The 19443-nt window shown below is 46.5% G+C and overlaps 1 protein-coding gene across 2 annotated transcripts in view; it reads left to right on the top strand.

Annotated features, from left to right (window-relative positions):
* Positions 1-1209: 1209 nt before the first annotated feature.
* The window catches only part of LOC137428787 (protein Dr1-like), a 33984-nt gene continuing 15750 nt past the window's right edge, over positions 1210-19443 (top strand). Inside the window, exons 1-3 of one of the 2 annotated variants that reach the window (XM_068118672.2) lie at positions 1210-1525; positions 2122-2285; positions 9253-10397. In XM_068118672.2, coding sequence (XP_067974773.2) covers positions 1264-1525; positions 2122-2285; positions 9253-9282 — 456 coding nt within the window. In that variant the 5' untranslated portion in view covers positions 1210-1263 and the 3' untranslated portion in view covers positions 9283-10397. Of the gene's footprint in view, positions 1526-2121; positions 2296-9252; positions 10398-19443 lie in introns of those variants that run through there. The other variant, XM_068118669.2, reaches the window with a different exon arrangement.

The raw sequence follows: 19443 nt of genomic DNA, 5'->3' as shown, positions 1-19443 counted from the left end.
CTCTTTGTGGCAGGCTCCTCTTTGTGGCAGGCTCCTCTTTGTGGCAGGCTCCTCTTTGTGGCAGGCACCTCTTTGTGGATGGCCCCTCTTTGTGGCAGGCTCCTCTTTGTGGCAGGCTCCTCTTTGTGGCAGGCCCCTCTTTGTGGATGGCCCCTCTTTGTGGCAGGCTCCTCTTTGTGGCAGGCTCCTCTTTGTGGCAGGCTCCTCTTTGTGTCAGGCACCTCTTTGTGGCAGGCTCCTCTTTGTGGCAGGCTCCTCTTTGTGGCAGGCACCTCTTTGTGGGAGGGTCCTCTTTGTGGGTGGCACCTCTTTGTGGGAGGGTCCTCTTTGTGGGAGGGTCCTCTTTGTGGGTGGCCCCTCTTTGTGGGTGGCCCCTCTTTGTGGCAGGCTCCTCTTTGTGGATGGCCCCTCTTTGTGGCAGGCTCCTCTTTGTGGAAGGCTCCTCTTTGTGGCAGGCACCTCTTTGTGGCAGGCACCTCTTTGTGGCAGGCACCTCTTTGTGGCATGCGACTCTTTGTGGCAGGCCCCTCTTTGTGGGTGGCCCCTCTTTGTGGGTGGCCCCTCTTTGTGGATGGCTCCTCTTTGTGGATGGCCCCTCTTTGTGGGTGGCCCCTCTTTGTGGATGGCTCCTCTTTGTGGATGGCCCCTCTTTGTGGCAGGCTCCTCTTTGTGGCAGGCTCCTCTTTGTGGCAGGCACCTCTTTGTGGCAGGCACCTCTTTGTGGCAGGCACCTCTTTGTGGCATGCGACTCTTTGTGGCAGGCCCCTCTTTGTGGGTGGCCCCTCTTTGTGGGTGGCCCCTCTTTGTGGGTGGCCCCTCTTTGTGGGTGGCCCCTCTTTGTGGATGGCTCCTCTTTGTGGATGGCCCCTCTTTGTGGGTGGCCCCTCTTTGTGGATGGCTCCTCTTTGTGGATGGCTCCTCTTTGTGGATGGCCCCTCTTTGTGGGTGGCCCCTCTTTGTGGGTGGCCCCTCTTTGTGGATGGCCCCTCTTTGTGGGTGGCCCCTCTTTGTGGATGGCTCCTCTTTGTGGATGGCCCCTCTTTGTGGGTGGCCCCTCTTTGTGGATGGCTCCTCTTTGTGGATGGCCCCTCTTTGTGGATGGCTCCTCTTTGTGGATGGCCCCTCTTTGTGGGTGGCCCCTCTTTGTGGGTGGCACCTCTTTGTGGGTGGCCCCGAGCGGCTGCGCGCTCCCCGGGCGCCTAACGGATGCTCTGAGTTTACCTTGGCCAGTGGCATGTACTTTGAAGGAACTTTTATTGTGGAATGTTTGGAAACCAAACTGAACCAAAATTGTTTTCCTGCTGTAGACTGATGATGTCATACCATGAAGAGAAGGTGACGGTCCCACGTGCAACGGTGAACAAAATGCTGCGCGAGATGTTACCTCAGACGCGAGTGTCGGCCGGGGCACGTCGCCTGGTGCTCGCGTGCGCGCGCAAATTCGTGCGTGTCGTGGCAGCAGAATCGAACAGCGTATGTCGTCATCTGGAGCGGAAAATCATCACGGCCGAACACGTCTTACAAGGTGCTGTGGAATAGCCGTTCAAGGAGGCGAATGCGCCGCATGGTTGTGGGGAGCATCTGAGACTGAGGTGTAAACGCTGAGCGTCTGAGGTGTAAACGCTGAACATATGAAGTGTAAACGCTGAGCATATGAAGTGTAAACGCTGAACATATGAGGTGTAGACGCTGAGCATATGAGGTGTAAACGCTGAGCATATGAGGTGTAAACGCTGAGCATATGAGGTGTAAACGCTGAGCATCTGAGGTGTAAACGCTGAGCATCTGAGGTGTAAACGCTGAGCATCTGAGGTGTAAACGCTGAGCATCTGAGGTGTAAACGCTGAGCATCTGAGGTGTAAACGCTGAGCATCTGAGGTGTAAATGCTGAGCATCTGAGGTGTAAACGCTGAGCATATGAAGTGTAAACGCTGAACATCTGAGGTGTAAACGCTGAGCATCTGAGGTGTAAACGCTGAGCATCTGAGGTGTAAACGCTGAGCATCTGAGGTGTAAACGCTGAGCATCTGAGGTGTAAACGCTGAGCATACGAGGTGTAAACGCTGTTGGTCTCTTTTGTAAACTATTCCCCTGGCAGTGTGATCCCCATTTGGCGTGCAGGCCTCGAGAGTCTGGGACTGGGCACGTACGTCCCACAGATGCGCAGCACGTTGGCGGAACACAACGCGCTGACACTTCACCGTCGTCAAGCCAGGCACCGTCTGGAACACCTGGGGATCCCTGAGGAGGAACTTCTGCGTCAACAACAGGAGCTCATCACACAGGTTCGGCCAGGTGCTGAACATTTGAACCTCATTGAGTAATAATAATAATAATAATTCATTTATTTTGTATAGCGCTTTTCCAGAAGCCCAAAGGCGCTTTGACAGAGTGGCAAACATAATGCATAACAATACATGAAAACAACAATTGCAAAAAGACAAGAATCAATCGGGAAATATTTAAAGCAAAGGGAGGGAGAAGGAGAAGAGATAGTCAGGGGTTAAATGCTGTGGGTTGAATGTTGAATGCAGTGTTGAACAGGTGGGTCTTTAGTGATGTTTTGAATGTGGTGAGTGAGGAGGAGTCTCTGATGGTGTGAGGTAGTGAGTTCCAGAGGGTGGGAGCAGCGATGGAGAAGGCCCTGTCGCCCCAGGATCTGAATTTGGTCCGGATGGGGGGGGGGGGGTCAGGAGGTTGGTACCAGCAGAGCGGAGGTTGCGGGTGGGAGTGTGTCTGGAGAGGAGGTCAGCCAGGTAGGATGGGGCCAGGTTATGGAGGGCTTTGTAGGTCAAGAGGAGGATTTTGTACTGGATTCTCTGGGGGATGGGGAGCCAGTGAAGCTTGTAAAGGACGGGGGTGATGTGGTCACGGGTCCGGGAATGGGTGAGTAGACGGGCAGCGGAGTTCTGAATGTATTGGAGTTTATTGGTGATTTTTGAGGGTGAACCATAGAGGAGGCTATTGCAGTAGTCCAGACGGGAGGTGATGAAGGCGTGGATGAGGGTTTCTGCAGCCGTGGAGGAGAGGGATGGACGGAGACGGGCGATGTTTTTCAGGTGAAAGAAGGCTGACTTTGTGATCTGTTTAGTGTATTTGTCGAAGGAGAGGGTTTGGTCAAAGATGACGCCAAGATTCCGGATGTGAGGGGAGGTGGATACTGGGAAACCGTCGATGTTGAGGGCAAAGTTATGGGTGGACTTGGTGAGCGTTTTTGGGCCAATGATGATTATTTCAGATTTATCACAGTTAAGTTTGAGGAAGTTGATTTGAAGCCAGGATTTTAATTCAGAGATGCAGTTTGTCAGGATAGAGTGGGTGTCGGTGGAGACGGACTTGGTGGAGATGAAAAGCTGGATGTCATCGGCGAAGCAGTGGAATTGGAGACCATGACGGCGGATTAAGTGACCGAGGGGGGACAGGTAAAGGATGAAGAGGGGGGGGGCAAGAACTGAACCTTGGGGGACACCTTGGGGGAGGGGAGCAGTGGGGGATTTGCAGTTATTGATGGAGATGAACTGGCGTCTGTCAGAGAGGTATGATTTAATCCAAGAGAGGGCAGTGCCGGTAACGTTAAAGGTGGATTCAAGTCGGGTGAGGAGGATAGTGTGATCGATGGTGTCAAAGGCAGCGCTGAGGTCGAGGAGGACGAGAATGTTGAGGTTGCCAGCGTCAGAGGAGAGGAGAAGGTCGTTGGTGATTTTGAGGAGAGCAGTTTCAGTACTGTGGTTGGAGCGGAATCCGGATTGGAATGTTTCATACAGGTTATTGGCAGAGAGGTGATGTTTGAGTTGAGTGGCTACAGCGCGTTCCAAAACTTTTGACAGAAAGGGTAGGTTGGAGATGGGTCTGAAGTTGTTTAGGGTGTCAGGGTTTAGACCAGGTTTTTTTAGAATGGGGGTAACAGCAGCAATTTTGAGGGAAGGTGGGACGATGCCTGTAGACAGGGAGGAGTTTATTGTTGATACATGACATTCTCCTTGTCTGAGTGGATTGAATCGCCGTGTGATCATGAAATGGTGAACCAGGCTTCGTAAGGGGACATGCTCCAAAATGTTAACCTGAAATAGCAGGTGTTTTAATTTCAAGGGATGGGGAAGGGGTGATGACGGATTGGGTTAAGAAAAGTCTCTACACCTTAATTTGATGTTGTCCATACCTGATACATCCATTTAGTTGTGTTGATATAGCACAGACTTGATGGATCAAATGGCCTTTTGCCCCACTTCCTTGTGCATCCACCAAAATACCCAGTCGTACCCAGCTGCTCCTGGACTCTGTGTCCTTCTCTCCTGACAAGGTGAAGAAGTTTCTGTCATCCCTCGACTCTGATTCTGCAACTGGACCAGACCGCATCAGCCCATGGGTCCTAAAATCCTGCTCTGCCGCTCCATCTCACCCTCTCTCTGCTCTCTTCACCCTCTCTTTTGCTCAAGGTCATCTGCCATCATCTTGGAAATCAGCCAACATTACCGCTTTACACAAAAAAGGTGCAAAAACAGATCCTTGCAACTACAGACCAATCAGCCTTCTCCAAATTATCAGCAAAGTCATAGAATCCATCATTGCTTGCGATATCAAATCCTTCCTCCTCCAATGGCTTGATCTCTGACCATCAATTTGGTTTCAGTCCAGGTCACTCTACTCTGGACATGCTGCTTCTGCTGTCTCAACAATGGATGGAGGTCCTCAATGCCAAACAGGAAATCAGAGCTGTCTCCCTTGACATATCACATGCCTTCGATAGGCTCTGGCACCCCGCTCTGCTCACCAAACTCTCCTCCTATGGTATCCATGGAAATCTCCACTCAGGGCTTGCGGACTTCCTCTCTGGTCATAGTCAACGTGTGGCCCTGAATGGATTTCTCTCATCTCCCCTTCCTGTTCAGGCTGGAGTTCCCCAAGGCAGTGTTCTGGGCCCTGTGATTTTTCTGGTCTTCATCAATGATCTCTCTGACTCTTGAAAATCCTCTCTATCTCTTTGCTGATGACTCCACTCTCTGCCGCTCCAATTCCAGAGTTTCTGGAGAGTCTCACTATCTGCCATGATCTTTCCTGGGAAGACCACATTTCCAAGCTAGCCTCTAAAGCCAGTTGCCGACTGGGCATCCTCCGTCGTGCGAAGTCCTTCCTCGGCACACCTGAGCTCCTCACCACATACAAGGCTTTCATCCGCAGCTCAATGAAATACTGGTCTCCCCTCTGGGCTGCTGCTCCTGCCTCACACCTTGCTCTGCTTCACGCTGTTGAAACCAAAGCTTTCAGAATCATTGGAATCTCCCGCGATGAATCTAACTCCGAGGGCCTTTCACTCACTCACCGCAGGCAGGTTGGTGGTCTTTCTGTCTTCTACCGACTCCTCTCCGGCCTTGCTCCCCGAGCTCTCTCTGTGCTCTGTCCCCCAAACATTCCTACAGGTCGCACAAGGTCTGCCAGCAACCCTCCTATGGTGAAACTGCCAAAATAATGACTCTCTGCTCACTTCACTCTTTCATTCCTCTTTTATCCCGCCTCTGGAACAAACTCCCCCACTACCTTCAATCCCACTCCACCCTCCAGGTCTTCAAAACAGCTGTTCACCACCATCTCTTACCTTCCCCCATCCAAAACCGTTATCTTTTCTACCCCCGCTAATACACCCCAAATCCACCTCTTTCAATCCCCAGCTTCTTTCCTGAAATTCCTGGTAGTGTTCATTTGCTTTATACCGTGTATGTCTCCCAACCCCCCCCCTCGCCCCCCCCCCCCCTCCGTCCTCGCCTCTCTCCTCCACCAGCCCTCTCCCTTCCACAGATCTACAGACGTCCTTGTTATCTACTGTTGTTATGCTTGTGTGCTTCCCTCTCTCTGCCTCTCTTGTCTCCCACTCCCTTTATTGTATGTTTTATGTGTCCGTGCATGTTCTCGTGTGTAATGTGTTAGCTCTTACAAGAGCCTCGACTCTGTATACAAAAAATAATAATAATAAAATACTTTTGGGCCATCCCGACGACATTCCGTGACACTTTTGGAACTGAACCCCAATTGGAACTGTTGATAGGCTGACTTACCTGTCTCATTTAGTGGTGACAGCATGAGATAAAATGTTTACGCATTGTTATTACTATTATTGTTAATATTGTTTATTATTATTTATTGTTACTATTATTTATTATTATTTACCCGGTTATTTATTTATTATTATTTATTATTTACCTGGTTTAGAATAGGTACACCATATCCATACGTGTCATAAGAGGCGACTAAAAGGGTTGGCGTCAGGAAGGGCCTCTGGCCATAAAAGATTGCCTCAAAAAGGGAACCATGACAACTACAACTACATATGGGCAGGGCGAAGTACCCCGCGGGGGACACCACTCCCTCTCGTCAAAACTCAAGGTGGGGAACCCGATCGAAGCAAGGGTGGAAATCATTCCATTTATGATGACGAAACGTCTGATGCCCGACGTGGAGATCGGTTTCTGAGGTTTGGGACATGGAATGTAGGGACAATGACAGGGAGATCAGGAGAAGTGGTGGAAGTATTGGTCAGAAAAAGAGTGGACATATGTTGTGTGCAAGAGACGAGATGGAAGGGAAGTGGTGTGAGAATGGTGAAGGGTAGGCAGGGACAGAAATACAAGTTTGTGTGGCAAGGGTGCCCGGAGGGCGTGAATGGTGTTGGTGTCCTGTTTTCTGAGGGATTTGTAGACAGTCTGGTGAGTGTGACTCGAGTGAGTGATAGGTTGATGATGGTGAAAATGATGATTGGAAAGCTCTTGGTGAACGTCATCTCGGGATATGCTCCGCAGGTTGGTCAGAGCGATGAAGAGAAGGACAAGTTCTGGTGTGCGATAGAGAAGCTGATGGAAAACGTGAAAGATGAGGAAGTTGTTGTGATAGGAGGAGAAATAAATGGACATGTGGGAAGGAGTATGGACAGTTTTGAGGGAGTTCATGGGGGTTACGGATATGGTGTGAGAAATGGAGAAGGTGAAAGGATTTTGGAGTTTGCTGATGGAGCTGGTTTGTTGATTTGTAATACTCAGTTCTAGAAAGACGATAATAAGCTTGTTACATACACATCAGGTGGGTCGACGACAACCGTTGACTACCTGATGGTGCGTGGGCGAGCTAGGGGGCACCTCCGGGTCACAAAGGTGATCCCGGGGGAGGAGGCTGTTTCACAGCACCAATTGGTTATCTGCGACATAAGGGTGAAAGGTGCGAGCAGAGCTCGGCGGGTGAAGTACCAACCGAGAATGAAGGTGTGGACGTTGAAAGAGGCGACGGTGAGGCAGGCATTAAAAGAGAGGCTGAGTATGGTCGAGGATGATGTGGTTGAGCTTGAAAGTGGTTGGAAGTCAATCAAAGATAGTCTGTTGGGAGCCGTTGGTGAGGTATGTGGATGGACAAAAGCACCACCGAGGCACTCGGAAACATGGTGGTGGGATGATGAAGTTGGAAAGAGGATTGATGAGAAGAGGAAGAAGTTCAAGGAGTGGCAGAATGCGAAGGGTACGGGGGCAGAAAAGGCAGAGCATGAAAGTTATAAGGCAGCCAGGAAGGCTGCAAAGAAAGAGGCAGCAAAGGCGCAGGAGGCATGTAGGAAAATATTCGGAAAACGCTTGGATTCCGAAAAGGGTCAGAGAGCGGTATTCAGGATTGCAAAGCAGATAGCGAAAGAGAGGTGTGATGTGATGCGGGTGAGTTGCTTGAAGGATGAAGTGGGACAAATCGTTGTGGACCCAGATGGAATTAAAGGAAGATGGAAGAGATATATGGAAATACTTTTGAATGCAGAGAATGAATGGGATGGCAACATCGAGAGTAACCCAGTTTTAGGACCGGCAGAGAAGATAACTGAGAAGGAAGTTGAGGAAGCGATAAAAGCAATGAATAGTAGAAAGCAGGAGGGCCGACGGGAGTTGTGGGGGATATGTTGAAGGCAGCGGGAAATTGTGGTGTGAAGAGAATGACAGAGATCTGCAATCTGGTGGTGAAAGAAGGCCGCATTCCTGTGGAATGGGAACTGAGTACCCTCGTTCCTCTATACAAGGGGAAAGGTGACCCTCTGGACTGTGGCTCGTACCAAGCTATGAAGTTATTGGAGCATGGAATGAAGGTATTGGAAAGGGTGTTGGAGAGGAGGATAAGGAAGAAAGTGAAGATCGACGAAATGCAGTTTGGATTTATGCCAGGAAGAGGAACGACAGACTCGCTTTTTATTGTAAGGCAGTTGCAGGAGAAGTACATGGAGAAGAGGAAGAAGTTGTTTCTTGGGTCTGTTGATCTGGAGAAAGCATTCGATAGGGTTCCACGCGAAGTAGTGACATGGGCATTGACGAAGTTAGGAGTGGAGGAATGATTGATCAGAGTAGTGATGGCAATGTACGAGAGAGCGCGCACAGCTGTAAGGACGAAGGACGGGAATAGTGGTGAGTTTGAGGTGAAGGTGGGAGTGCTTCAGGGGTCGGTACTAAGTCCACTACTATTTGTAGCTGTGATGGAGGTGCTGGCTCGGAATGTAAAGGAGGGTTTTCCGTGGGAGTTGTTGTATGCAGATGATCTGGTATTGATTGGGGAGAGTATGGAGAGGAAATGTTGAGTTGGATCTTGGAGACGGCGTGAAGCTGGAAGGTGTGAAAACATTTTGCTACCTAGGAGACATGTTTAATGGAGAAGGTGGATCAGACTCGGCAACGGTTGCTAGAGTGAGATGTGCATGGAAGAAGTTTCGGGAAATGAGTGGCGTGCTGACGAGGAGGTGAGTGTCGTTGAAGCTGAAGGGAAAGGTGTATGCTGCATGTGTGAGAAGTGTTATGATTTATGGGAGTGAGACATGGGTAATGAACGTAGAGCAGCAACGAAGGCTGGAAAGGGTGGAAATGCGAATGGTTCGATGGATGTGTGGAATATCGTTGAGAGAGAGGAAGACAAATGATGAATTGCGAAAGATGATGGGAATAGAGCCTGTGATTGATGCTGTGAAGAGGAACAGGTTGAGATGGTTTGGTCATGTGTTGAGGAAGAAGAAAGTGACTGGTTGAGAAGAGTGATGGAAATGAATGTAGAAGGAAGTAGAGGATGCGGAAGACCGAGAAAGATTTGGCTGAAGATGGTGGAAGAAGAAATGTGGGCAAGGGGGTTAACAAGGGGAGATGCAGAAAATAAGGCAAAATGGAGAACATTGTCATGGGGCCCGCAAGGCTAACCCCCACTCTTGCAGGGAAAATGGCCTTAAAATGCCTGTTGTTGTTGTTGTATTTCCAGCGGGCACTCCCACCCTCAGGGCCGGAGTAACCTTCTCGGCCCACCTTCGGTTGGCAATGTGCTGGAGTACAGCCTTGGAAATGCACTTCATTGATCTGTCATTTAACTATTTATTGATATGTCTTTATTGATTTAAAAACTCATTGTTGAAATAATTTTTGTTGATCACAACAAATCAGACTCCATGTCCACACTATAATACGCATCTCCCATCTGTCTGTCCATCGGTCCATTCAGGGAGGGGCTTCAAAATCAAATCCCCCATTGTCAGGGAAATTGAAAGCAAAATAATTATTCTGTGATGTTTTGTTCAGAATCGCTGGCATTCTGAACAAAATTTGGTGTCGTTTTAATAAAAGTACTGTAATTATTTATTTATGAATAAGGGTGATATAGTTAGATACATGGTGCTTTGAAATATTGTGTTGGATTATGTATTCCCAATGAGAAATTCATCCTGTGCAATGTCGAATAATGTTTGAGGAAATCTCGTTACGTTATGCCTTTAAAATATACTCATATAATGTGTATATATATATATATACATAAGAGAGAGAGATAGAGAGATATTGATGTTTTTATTGAGTTCAAATAAATAAGTTTTAGAAAGTTTTTGAGATATACATCTGGCACCAGGTTGTCTGACCCTGTAAGGAAGTTTAAAACTAGTTTACCATTTCCATTGTGTTTGGTAAAACTAATTTCCATCGACACAATGTTCTGCATTTGCAATGCTTGCTTGCCTTTGGCTAAACAAACCTGGTTTCATTGTACCTGTTCTCCAGGTCAAATTAACTCAGTGTGTGATATGCAACGAACATTGTTGAATCTTCAGACGTTATCTACATCGCAGTTTGACGCAAGAAAATACTTTGTAAATTACAATCAAGTTGGAGGAACGTGTTCCCTCTCACCTATGGGAATGAATGGTTTTGCCTCCGTGACCTGTGGGCGATGGGTTTACGTGTGTCTTTTCTTCCCTCCCACCTCATCAAATCATGAAGGTATATTAGATTGTTCTTTGGGACTGCTAGTCAGAGCGAACTATGATGACAGCCAAGCATCATGTCTGCCTCTCCTATATGATGTGCACATTAAGATAGTTTGCGCTGTGAATATATATATTTTTAATAAAACGAATTCGATGAAACCTTTGAGCTTGGTTTTTTTTCCCTCCACACCATCATCTTGCTTGCTCTACATAGCTCTGAGGCCTCTTTTGTGAGGCTCACACTTTTTGAATATCTCACGGCTTTATCCAAACTCTAATTCGATATCTGATTTACGTTTTTTGTCGTCTCAAAGATGCTTTTAGACTCGGTGGCAAAGAACAGGAAGAAAATTGGATAAAAATTAGCGTTGTTGGACAAAATGTATTTTAAATGAAATGAAGGTCTGCAATAAAAAGTTAATTTATCCTCCCTTATGGCTTTATCTCGACTCTAATTCACCATCCGATTCCATTTTTCGTGCTCGCTAAGATGGTTTGACTCGGTTTCAGCAAAAGGTGAGAAAATTGTACGAATATCGGTGTTTTCTTGGCAAAAATGCATTTTATTAGCCGTTCTGAATGTATTTGGTCGGACGCAATGCAGGGATGAGGAGAGAAGGGGGAGGTGAGGACGCAGAGGTGAGGACGCAGAGGTGAGGGCGCAGAGGTGAGGGCGCAGAGGTGAGGGCGCAGAGGTGAGGGCGCAGAGGCGAGGGCGCAGAGGTGAGGGCGCAGAGGTGAGGGCGCAGAGGTGAGGGCGCAGAGGTGAGGTCGCAGAGGTGAGGGCGGAGAGTTTAGGGCGGTAGAGGTGAGAGCGTAGGAAGTGAGGGTAGGGTTCTCTACTTGGGAATTACTTATTTATTACAAGCCAAAAGCACCCAGCGTTGCAGGGTTCTTTTTGAATGAATTGACTACGATAATTCAGCTTTTGCTCGTGGCTGTAGAAGATTGACTACTATAATTCAGCTCAACTCAGCTTTTAATTGCGAAATGGGCCCAGCCCGGCCGAGGCGGCCTCGACTGGCCTTGCCACCTAGCCTATAACCTTTCCGGGGCCCATCCCGACATTTTTAGTTCTTCTTGAATGAATTTACTACTATAATACCGCTTTTACTTGAGGCCGTAGAAGATTGACTACTATAATTCAGCTCAGCTTTTAATTGCGAAATGGGCCCAGCCCAGCCGAAGCGGCCTCGACCAGCCTCGCCACCTAGCCTATAAACTTCCCGGGCCCGTCCCGACATTTTTATTTCTTTTTGAATGAATTTACTACTACAATTCAGCTTTTACTTGCGGCTGTAGAAGATTGACTACGATAATTCAGCTCAGCTTTTAATTGCGAAATGGGCCCAGCCCGGCTGAGGTGGCCTCGACCAACCTCGCCACCTAGCCTATAACCTTCCCGGGGCCCGCCCCGACATTTTTTGTTTCAGAGGTTTCCTCCTATCTTTCACCGTTCAGGAGATTAGCGTGTGCAGACAAACAAACAAATGAAAAATCACTCATGGAGTGACACTTGGCGAAACAGAAAAAAGTGGAATGGCACTCAGTAGAGCATCCTTTTAACCTCAAAAATAGTTGGTGGTTGAATTCAATTGGCTGATATGAAAATCCTATTCAAATTTCAAGTCAATCAGATGAAAATGGAGGATTTTAGAAATTCAAAAAAAAGTGGTTGACCTTTTGGCCTATGTTGACCTTTTGGCCTATGCTGATCTCAAAAATAGTTGGTGGTTGAATTCTGTTCGCTGATGTGTAAATCCTCTTCAAATATCGAGTCAATCGGATGAAAATTGAGGATTTTAGAAATTCAAAAAAAAGTGGTTGACCTTTGGCCTACATTGACCTTTTGGCCTACTCTGATCTCAAAAATAGTTGGTGGTTGAATTGAGTAAGCCGATATGTAAATCCTATTCAAATTTCAAGTCAATCGGATGAAAATTGAGGATTTTAGAAATTTGAAAATAGTGGTTGACCTTTGGCCTATGACCTTTTGACCTTTTTACCTCAAAATATATATGTAGGATTTTGTCGGACCACGAACCCTACCGTTTGGTGAAGCTTTGTGAAGATCGGTTTAAAATTGTGATCTGTAGGCAAGTATAAGTGAGCGGACACACACACACACACACACACACACACACACACACACACACACACACACACACACACACACACACACACCCGGAGTGATCAACATACTTGCAAAAAATTAAAAATATTTTTGCCAAGTAACAAACAAAAACTTTCTTTTATATAATATAGAAGATTACTTGGTAAAAGTACAATGACTGAAAACTGAAGTTGGAGATTGAACCGTAGTCTAACTATATTTTTTCATATTCCTGGTGTACATATATTGTACACTGCTCCTTTCCTATGCCATCTCCAGATGCATCATGACATCATCGCCGGACCCCGAAGGGGGCCCGGCGATGACGCGTGCTGAAAAAGAGTATTCCGTTTTCGCTCCGGTTTCTTGTTTGTTTTCTTGTTTGTTTCTCAAGGCGATATCTCAGCCATCTTTTGAGCTAGGAAGCTGAAATTTGGGCACAATAATGAGCAAGCGCTTTGGTAAAAATGCTATTTTTTGTTTTTTGGTTAATTAAATTAATTGATTAATTGTTATCGGTTATTTATGTACTTATTTATTTTCTTTCTCATGTGTGTGATATCTTGAGCACCTTTTGAGCTATGAAGCTGATATTTGGACATGACAATGACCAAGTGATTTGGCTGTAAAGGGTATTTATTTTTTATTGGTTAATCAATTAATCGATTAATTATTTATTGCTTAGTCAATTAATCAAATGTTTATTGAATTTTTTCGATTAATAACTTTAATTTTCAAAAAGTTACAGCTTCGGATGAAACACTGGTGGTTTAGGCATGCTATTAGCTCATCGATTGAGAAATTATTTTACGATTACTATTTATTGATTTTAATTATGCAATTAATCGATCAATTATTGTAAACCCCTCCCTCCCAATACAGTCTCTATGTGCTGCACGACAGTATCGCCAAAGGCGCCCCGGCAATGCCGCGCTGGAGGATGTTATTTATTTCTTTGCCATGGGGGCGGTGTACTTTGAATGTAGCTCTACTTGTATAAAGTTTATTTAAGGCGAGTAAAATAGTTGACTCTTTTACAACTATGTAATTAAACAATACTTCAACAAACTTTGTGTACAATAAATTGTACATGTGTACTAACTATGGAATAGAATATTGATTAATAACGTTTGGTTTTGATTGTTTGACTTACCTCAATGCTGATTTGCTAATAACGCCACCCTCTGCTGATGCTGATTTGCTGATGATTCCACCCTCTGTTGATGCTGATTTGCTGAAGACGCCACCCTCTGCTGATGCTGATTTGCTGAAGACGCCACCCTCTGCTGATGCTGATTTGCTGAAGACGCCACCCTCTGCTGATGCTGATTTGCTGATGATTCCACCCTATGTTGATGCCGATTTGCTGATGACTCCACCCTTTGGTAATGCTGATTTGCTAATGACTCCATCCTTTACTGATGCTGATTTGCTGGGGACTCCATCATCTGCTGGTGCTGCTTTGCTGATGCTGATTTGCTGAGGACTCCATCATCTGCTGGTGCTGCTTTACTGATGCTGATTTGCTGAGGACTCCACCCTCTGCTAATGCTGATTTGCTAATGACTCCATCCTTTACTAATGCTGATTTGCGGAGGACTCAATCATCTGATGGTGCTGCTTTGCTGATGCTGATTTGCTGATGACTCCACCCTCTGTTAATGCTGATTTGCTAATGACTCCATCCTTTACTGATACTGATTTGCTGAGGACGCCATCATCTGCTCATCTCTTGATTTCTCTCATCTCCCCTTCCTGTTCTGGCTGGAGTTCCCCAAGGTAGTGTTCTGGGCCCTGTGCTTTTTCTGGTCTTCATCAATGATCTCTCCGACTCTCTGGAAAATCCTCTCCATGTCTTTGCTGATGACTCCACTCTCTGCCGCTCCATCCCTCATCCCTCAGATCGGCAGTCTGCAGCCTCACTCTCTGCAGACCTGAACAAAATCACAGACTGGTGAAACAAGTGGAACATGTCTTTCAATCCTGACAAATCTCACACTCTTACTTTGTCTCTCCGAAATGACCGACTAGAAAACCCTCCCATCCACTTTCTCAAAAATCCTCTCCAAGAAGTTCTGTCGCTCAAGCTTTTGGGTCTCACAATCTGCCATGATCTTTCCTGGGAAAACCACATTTCAAATCTGGCCTCCAAAGCCAGTTGCCGACTGAGCATCCTCCGTCGTGCGAAGTCCTTCCTTGGCACACCTGAGCTCCTCACCACATACAAGGCTTTCATCCACAGCTCAATGGAATACTGTTCCCCCCTCTGGGCCGGTGCTCCTGCCTCACACCTAGCTCGGCTTCATGCTGTTGAAACCAAAGCTCTCAGAATCATTGGAATCTCCTGCGATGAAGCTAACTCCGAGGGCCTTTCACTCACTCGCCGCAGGCAGGTTGGTGGTCTTTCTGTCTTCTACCGACTCCTCTCCGGCCTTGCTCCCCCAGCTCTCTCTGTGCTCTGTCCCCCTAAATATTCCTACAGGTCGCACAAGATCTGCCAGCAACCCTCTTAAGGTTAAACTGCCAAAATCTCGGCTCTCTGCTCACCTTCACTCTTTCATTCCCCTTTTCTCCCGCCTCTGGAACAAACTCCCCCACTCCCTTCAATCCCACTTTACTGATACTGATTTGCTGAGGACTCCATCATCTGCTGATGCTGCTTTGCTGATTTGCTGATGACACCACCCTTTGCTGATGCTGATTTGCTGATGACTCCACCCTCTGCTAATGCTGATTTGCTGTTGACTCCATCCTCTGTTAATGCTGATTTGCTGATGACTCCACCTGATGTTTGGTTTTGATTGGCTGACTTACCTCGATGCTGATTTGCTGATGACGCCACCCTTTGCTGATGCTGATTTGCTGATGACTCCACCCTCTGCTAATGCTGATTTGCTGATGACTCCATCCTCTGTTGATGCTGATTTGCTGATGACTTCACCTGATGTTTGGTTTTGATTGGCTGACTTACCTCGATGCTGATTTGCTGATGATGCCACCCTCTGCTGATGCTGATTTGCTGATGACTCCACCCTCTGCTAATGCTGATTTGCTGATGACGCCACCCTCTGCTGATGCTGATTTGCTGATGACTGCACCCTCTGCTAATGCTGATTTGCTGATGACACCACCCTCTGCTGATGCTGATTTACTGACAGATGACTATGTCGTCACATCGCTCATCCTTCAGACAGGCAGGCCGCAGCTTCTTTCCTTGCTTCAGACCTTGACAAAATCACAATCTGGTCAAACACTTGGAATATGTCCTTCAATCCTGATAAATCTCACACCCTCACTAGCTCTTTCTGAAAGGACCATCTGGCAAACCCTCCAATGTAGTTTCTTGACAATCCTGTGGAGGAAGTTCCTTCATTCAAACTCCTGGGTCTTACTATCAGCCATGATCTATCTTGGGCAAATCACATTTCAATGTTGGTCCCCAAAGCCAGCCGAATGAACTGGCATCCTCCGTCGTACAAAGTCCTTCCTTGGCACACCTGAACAATGATCCACCTACAAGGCCTTCATCTGCAGCTTGATGGAGTACTGCTCTTCCCTCTGGGCTGGCTCCTCTGCTTCACATCTTGCTCAGCTTGATGCCATGGAAACAAAGGCCTTCGGGATTATTGTAATTTCCTGCACTGAAGCTATGTCTATGGAAACCTATCACTTCGCCATCACAGACAGGTCGGTGGTCTCTGTCTTTACTACCTCCTTTGGGGTTTGCACCTTGGGCTGGTGGAGTTTCTTTCTGTATCCATCTTGTGCACCTGATGTATCCTCTCCTGCCCCCCATTTCTCCTTACACCATTGTTTGTCCAAGTCTGCCTCCATTTTATCCTTCAACTTTGCTGTTTGTGTTTCACCCGCTGCTCTTTTCATGCTTTGTCCTTCCTGAGGGTTTTCTTCTCTCTCTCTCTCTCTCTCTCTCTCTCTCTGTCTCTGTCTCTGTCTCTGTCTCTGTCTCTGTCTCTCTCTCTCTCTCTCTCTCTCTCTCTCTCTCTCTCTCTCTCTCTCTCTCTCTCTCTCTGTCTCTGTCTCTGTCTCTGTCTCTCTCTCTCTCTCTCTCTCTCTCTCTCTCTCTCTCTGTCTCTGTCTCTGTCTCTGTCTCTGTCTCTGTCTCTCTCTCTCTCTCTCTCTCTCTCTCTCCTTTTATCCTGTTAAGTCCTGATACGTTCAGTGTACTAGTACTTACTCTTCCACGACGCTCCACTCTATATACTGTGGATGCATCCATTCAGTTCCCAACCATTTAGTGAGATGTTTTAATAATCTCATGGTGTCCTTCGCGAAGATTAGGCGAATCATCGCCGGCATTCTTGACTAAATTCATGTTTTCCCCCGAACCATTTCTCAGGATGGCAAACCGCCGAGTGTCATCCTTTGTTACTGTTAAAATTCCTACGAGGGCAATGGCTAACCACCGATTGTCATCTTTTCCATCTAATTGTTTAATTACTTACGAACCAAGGCAATGGCAGCCCATTCAGTGTAATCTTTCATGTAACTGCGTTGCTTTGTAAATTAAGTAATCCAACTAATACTGTGTACACTTTCTTGTAATCGTGTTTTGTCATACTTAGTAAATGCATCAGATTAAATATATAGGAATGAGTCTTGTGGAAGTCTATTTTTTATGACTTCCATCAAGTAGTTAAAAGTTGTTTTAGGAGGGGGGGGAAGGGAAGGGGAAGGAAGGGGAGGGGAGGGGTGGGGGAAAGGAGAGGGGGGAAGGGGAGTGATAGGGAGAAGGGGAGGCAGGAGAGGAAGGGGAGTGGCTCACGTTTCTGAGTGAATGTGGCTCACGTTTCTGAGTTAAGTGTGATGCCGATCAGGAAGAAGAAGAAGCCGTACTACCAAATTCGTACACTTCCGGAATTGTTTGATGTATTTGTATTCAAATGTCTGGTAATTGCTTTGTATTTATTTATGCGAATGTGTACTTGTATATAACTGTCATTAACCCTTTGAGTACGGGATTTTTTTTTGATAAAAATACCCCCGGTGCGGGATTAATTTGGCATTTTGGTATGGGAATGCAACCACGTACTGACGATCTATTTATAGGTATTGTCGATGACGTATCGTAACGTCATCCGTACACAAAACTTTTTCACGGGTTGCGGCACTGGACGTCATCCATACTCAAAGGGTTAATTAAAAAAGGCTTCGGCACTATCGAGCGATTTTTAAAATTTATTTATTTATTATTATCTATATAATAATAGCGTAAGGACTCGACTTTGTTATCCCTTTTACGCCGCACCCAGTGACCCGATGCCCACTGCACTAATGGATTTACGATCTACGAACCGCGCTCTTTGTTTATCACGTACAGCCATACTCGAAAAATCGGAATTAGTCGACTTTGGGGCCCAAAAGCATCCGATTAACTGCCGATACGACGCCATCTTATTGGCGAATGCTGGGTGAAGGCGAAGCAAGCTGTCCGCTGATTGGACAGTCGAAGGCGACAACAAGCCATCCACTGAGTGGACAATCCTGAGCATGCATTTGTGCCGGTGTCGTCGATCGCGGTGTACGCTAACCTCATCAGGTGGGTTTACCATAATGCCGATGCCTATTACGAATCCATTCATTTTTCAAAAGTATATCGTAGCGTTGTCATTTAAGTAGATTGCAATAAATACGTTGTTCATATACGCACTCTTCATTCTCATCTTTCTTCCTAACTCTTACTCGGACAAGCAAATCCCCTATGCCATCCATAATGGTACACTCTATCCATACACCACATCCTCCCTTCCGTGGATGTTCCACGGGTTTCGGCTAGTTATCTATATAATAATACCGTAAGGACTCGACTTTGTTATCCCTTTTACGCCGCACCCAGTGACCCGATGCCCACGGCACTAATGCATTTTCCATCTATGAACCGCGCTCTTTGTTTATCACGTACAGCCATACTCGAAAAATCTGAATTCGCCGACTTTGGGACCCAAAAGCATCCGATTATCGGCCGATACGACGCCATCTTACGACACCATCGTATTGGCGTCTGCTGGGCGAAGGCGATGCGAGCCGTCCGCTGATTGGACAGTCGAGTGGTGTGATGGGTGGTGTGAACCAAATGGTCTTTTTATTCCCTTGAACATTTTAAATTCGGATATATAAGGAAACGCTCTTTATCGTCATTTTAATAAAGTTAAATGGAGTGACGTTGCGATACTCGGGGTGCGTTGCATAAATCCTCATAACTCAGAGAGGTGTAGCAGGTGGCGAGACGTAAGGAAGCTTTTTTATTCCCTTGAACATTTGAAATTAGGATATATAAGGAAACGTCTTTATCGTCATTTTAATAAAGTTAAATGGAGTGACATTGCGATACTCGGGGTGCGTTGCATAAATCCTCGTAACTCAGAGAGGTGTAGCAGGTGGCGAGACGTAAGGAAGCTTAAAGATAACGAGCTGAAAACAGACGAACGATATCCCTTCCGTGGATGTTCCACGGGTTTCACGTCTTTATCGTCATTTCAATAAAGTTAAATGGAGTGACGTTGCGATCAGTGAGTTGTACTTGTATACGAAGAGATAAAAGGATGGCATTGACTTCGAGACGGTACGTGATAGTTGGCTGCGGCTGGCTGATGCTGCGTTTTTTTTCTAAGTGCCATGGATGCTGATGGACATAATAAAGGTATCGGCTGATCTCTCATCGTAATATTACCCGATGGAAATGAACTGTTTCTTTGTTTGTCATTTCCTGTGCAATAATGTCAAATTGATGTCAGACATCCTTTTCTATTGACAGCTGCTCTCCTTTTCGATGGCATCGTCTATTGATATGCATGTTCTTCTTTCATATAATTTTACACATTCACAATCAGTATTTCAATTCTTGCAGACATTGGAAAGGAAGTTGACTCACAGGCCAACTCTCTGGCTCAATCACAGGCCGACGCACAGGCGATGTAATTGTGAGTAGCATTTTTGCACAAGTGAAAAATGATCTTTCTTCCTAACTCTTACTCGGACAAGCAAATCCCCTATGCCATCCATAATGGTACACTCTATCCATACACCACATCCTCCCTTCCGTGGATGTTCCACGGGTTTCGGCTAGTTA

Source organism: Myxine glutinosa, chromosome 5, assembly GCF_964187855.1.
Source record: "Myxine glutinosa chromosome 5, kmMyxGlut1.1, whole genome shotgun sequence".
Taxonomy (NCBI): domain Eukaryota; kingdom Metazoa; phylum Chordata; class Myxini; order Myxiniformes; family Myxinidae; genus Myxine; species Myxine glutinosa.
Note: the sequence above shows the minus strand (reverse complement) of the source record. Positions and strands in the feature narration are given on the sequence as shown.